The 3,761-nt window shown below is 44.9% G+C and overlaps 1 protein-coding gene across 1 annotated transcript in view; it reads right to left on the reverse strand.

Moving 5' to 3' along the window:
* The window catches only part of DNAH7 (dynein, axonemal, heavy chain 7), a 260,726-nt gene extending 257,175 nt beyond the window's left edge, over window positions 1–3,551 (reverse strand). The window contains exon 1 of the mRNA XM_010860857.1: window positions 3,268–3,551. Within this exon, the coding sequence (XP_010859159.1) occupies window positions 3,268–3,282 (15 nt within the window). The 5' untranslated portion in view covers window positions 3,283–3,551. The remainder of the gene's footprint in view (window positions 1–3,267) is intronic.
* Window positions 3,552–3,761: the final 210 nt, after the last annotated feature.

Here is a 3,761-nt window from a genome sequence, read left to right on the forward strand (position 1 = left end):
GGGGCTTCGTGCTCTTTGGATATTTGTATTTTTAAACACTGGAAAGTTCTTCAACTGAAACTCAAAATGCCTTATGTTTTAAGTAATTTTAAAAATGAAATGAGCAGTTGCAAGAGATTTATATTTCTGGTAAATACCCAATTTAAGAGTTAAAATTGCTATTCCTGAAAAATGCCATATCACTCTAAACCTTCCACTAATGAGCTGAACATATTAAAATCTCCTTCAACAAATATGATTTTACCACCTGCTCACTTTTCAAACTAAATGAATACATAAGTAAATGTCACATAAAAATGGCATTTCCAAAAGTTTAATCCATTCTGTTTGTTTCAGGTTAAAATATAAAAAAACTTCCACCCTTTCAAAAGGAAAACTATACTCAAACTTAGCATAAGTGAAAGTATCAAGAGTTTTTAAATTATAGATCAACCAAAGCAGTGAGACAGGGACCTCTGCTGTTTAAAAAAATATAGTATATAGAAAATGTGAGTAATTCTAGACAGGCTTATGCCTGTTCTTTCAAAAGCCCACTGCTTTTTCAATAATATAGGTTCTTTTGCAGGGAGGGAAGTATAATTTCCAAACATCACTTTTATTAAGATAAAGCAAAACTTAACTGCCAAATGGTTTTTAGTGGAAGCTTTTTAGTTGTAAACTGGTCAATTGGGGCTTTGTGAAATAACAGCTATTGAGAAATACCACTGAAAATATCCTAAATGTGTATTTTAAATTTCTACACCATAGAATATGATTCAAGATTAGCTCAGAGACTGATGCAAGCATCAAGAAAATATTGATTCATGTAATCTAGAACTCAATGTTACTTTTAACGTTTTCACAGTAAACTCTAACAGTACCACCACCACCCCCCACCTCAAATACTATAAAGCCTTGTAAAGGAAAGAATTACAGTTCAGTGTCAAACCAAGAAGCTAAGCAAAGTTTGCAGGCTTAAAAGCAACTGTTTTTCATTCAGTACCAGGAGGCTTAGAGGGCCTCTTCCATACAAGCCGGGAGTTAACCATTGTTTTCTAGCAAGCCCAGAATAAGGTCCACACTTAACATCTTCCTATTCTCTTCTGACACTTAAAAGTTGGATCATTGTTCAGCACTTGTTTACAGCTACTCCTCAATAAACAGTTCTGTAAAGTAACTACTGCAACTATGTCACAGAGCAAGGTTCCTTGGCCACAGGCAGAACAAGCCAAAACAATGAGACTGGGAGGTTTGTGGCAAAAACAGGGCTTAACTCACAAGGCAGCCAAGGAAGAGACAAGACAGCAAATCTCAAAACTGGGGGCTGGGGTATTCATGGGATAGCAGCAGGGCCTTCGGAGGAGGCCCGGGGAGCCTAGTGCCAGGAAAAGGCGATTGGGAACTGGTGTGGTAAGCGTTGTAATTAGTTCTGTGCTTGCTAAGTTGCTTCAGTCGTGTCCAACACTTTGTGACCTTATGGACTATATAGCTAGCCCGCCAGGCTCCTCCTCTTGCCAGGATTCTCCAGGCAACAATACTGGAATGGGTTGCCATTTCCTCCTCCAGGGGATCTTCCCGACCCAGAAATGGAACCTATGTCTCCTGTGGCTCCTGCATTGCAGCCAGTTCTTCATCACTGAGTCAGACACGACTGAGCAACTGAACTGAACTGAACTTCATCACTGAGCCACCAAAGCCCAATTAGTTCTTCAAGGTGTAACTAAGATACATGTGATGAACAGGATCTGGGGCTTCCGCGGTGGCTCAGTGATAAAAAATCTGCCTGCAATGCAGGAGCCACAGGAGAGGTAGGTTCCATCCCTGAGTCGGGAAGACACCCTGGAGAAGGAAATGGCAACCTATTACAGTATTCTTGCCTGGAGAATCCCATGGACAGAGGAACCTGGTGGGCTTCAGTCCATGGGATCACAAAGAGTCGAACAGGACAACATACTGACTCAACAAGAACAAACAGGGTATAAGGGTGGAGTTGTCAGCCCTCTGATGTCAAAAGGTCACCAAGCCAGATACTTGCACATAGCCAGTTGGAAGGTGAGCGAGCCTACCCAGTCTTAATTAGCTCATCCATAAATAGACACAGCTGATTCCAACCTCCTGGAAAACAACTCTGAGCCTGCAAGTCTTTTGTGGCAAAAATTAAAAGGGAACTTGATGAGTGAAGCCTGGTGAAATGGATTTGACTAACAATGATTAGCCCAGGTTTTGATGGTTTTGAACTGTGGAAGACTCTTGAGAGTCCCTTGGACTGCAAGAAGATGAAACCAGTCAATCCTAAAGGAAGTCAATCCTGAATATTCATTGGAAGGACTGATGCTGAAACTCCGATACTTTCGCGACCTGAATCAAAGAGCCGACTCACTAGAAAAGACCCTATACTGGGAAAGACTGTAGGCAGGAGAAGGGGATGACAGAGGGCGAGGTGGTTGGATGGCATCACTGACTGGATTGACATGAGTTTGAGCAAGCTCCGGGAGATGGTGAAGGACAGGGAAGTCTGGCCTGCTGCAGACCGTGGGGTCACAAACAGTAGGAGATGACTGAGCGACTAAACAACAACAAAGTTTTATATTCTGGAGAAGGGAATGGTAACCCACTCCAGTATTCTTGCCTGGAGAATCCCATGGACAGAGGAGCCTGGTGGGATACAGTCCATGGGTTGGCAAAGAGTCAGACACAACTGAGTGACTAACACAAGGTTTTATATGCATCTTTTGTTACATGCCATGGGAATCTTGTCCTAAGAAGAAATTCCATTTGACACTGACCACACCATGGTATCTTATATTATTTGAATTTCATAATATCCTTAGAAGGAAAGAAAAGTTGTTCTGATTCTTTCCTTTTGCATAAAAGCGAGAGAAGACAGAAAGATCAAGTGATTTGCCCAAAATTGCACCGCTCTGAAGGGGCTTGTATTCCAGTCCTAGAGCCCAAATCAAAGGCAATTCCCCACCCGAAGTTTCCCCAGCCAAACACACCCACCATTAGTACAATGGGAGCACTCTGGAACTGTACTTTAAACTGCTGACGCACTGCTCCACTGATGTGTTTGGTTGTTATGACAACACCAAGTACAAACGGTTGGGAAGAGTTTATATAAAAGTTTTCACCGGAAAATCTCTGTATCCCAGAGCACAAGCGCGATAAAGAAGCTGTAGCCCGCGGGGTCACAACTGGGAAGTCCGGAAGACCTAGGCTTCTATCAGTTTTGAAATACTAGGGAAGCTTCGCCGCGGGGAGGAGCCTAGCCAGGAGCCAACCTCTCACCTGCTCGCTGCTCATGGCTGCAAGGACGCGCTGGCGGCACCGGGTGGCTCCTGGATCCTTCCTGCCAGCGCCCCCACGAAACCCCTCGGAGAGAGATGCGACCCCCGGCCACACGGCAGTCTCTGCTCCCTCCGCTCGGGGGCCGTCTAGCGTCCCGGCTGCGTTCGTTGCTAAGCAACAGACCCGCGCACGTTCCTTTTCCGGTCATGGGGTGCTCCTGGGACCGCACTGTGGAACTAGCAGTGCGTTCCCGTGGGAGGCACTTTCCAAGGCGCTGGGTGGCACCTGAGCCAAACTGGTACTTCCGCAGCGGGTGCATTGAACAACTAAAGGCGGTGGGTGCTCCTCCTTCTGCCTGGAGAAGTAAATACCCTTTGATGACTATCACACTTCGGCAACCTCCTAACATGGCTGGGTGCTCCAGGTCCCTGCCTTAACTCCTATTTTCCTATTTAACTTTGTGCCTAGAAGGTCTCAGAGGACTACTCATGGAA

This window comes from Bison bison, unplaced genomic scaffold (assembly GCF_000754665.1).
Source record: "Bison bison bison isolate TAMUID 2011002044 unplaced genomic scaffold, Bison_UMD1.0 scf7180017864471, whole genome shotgun sequence".
Lineage (NCBI taxonomy): Eukaryota > Metazoa > Chordata > Mammalia > Artiodactyla > Bovidae > Bison > Bison bison.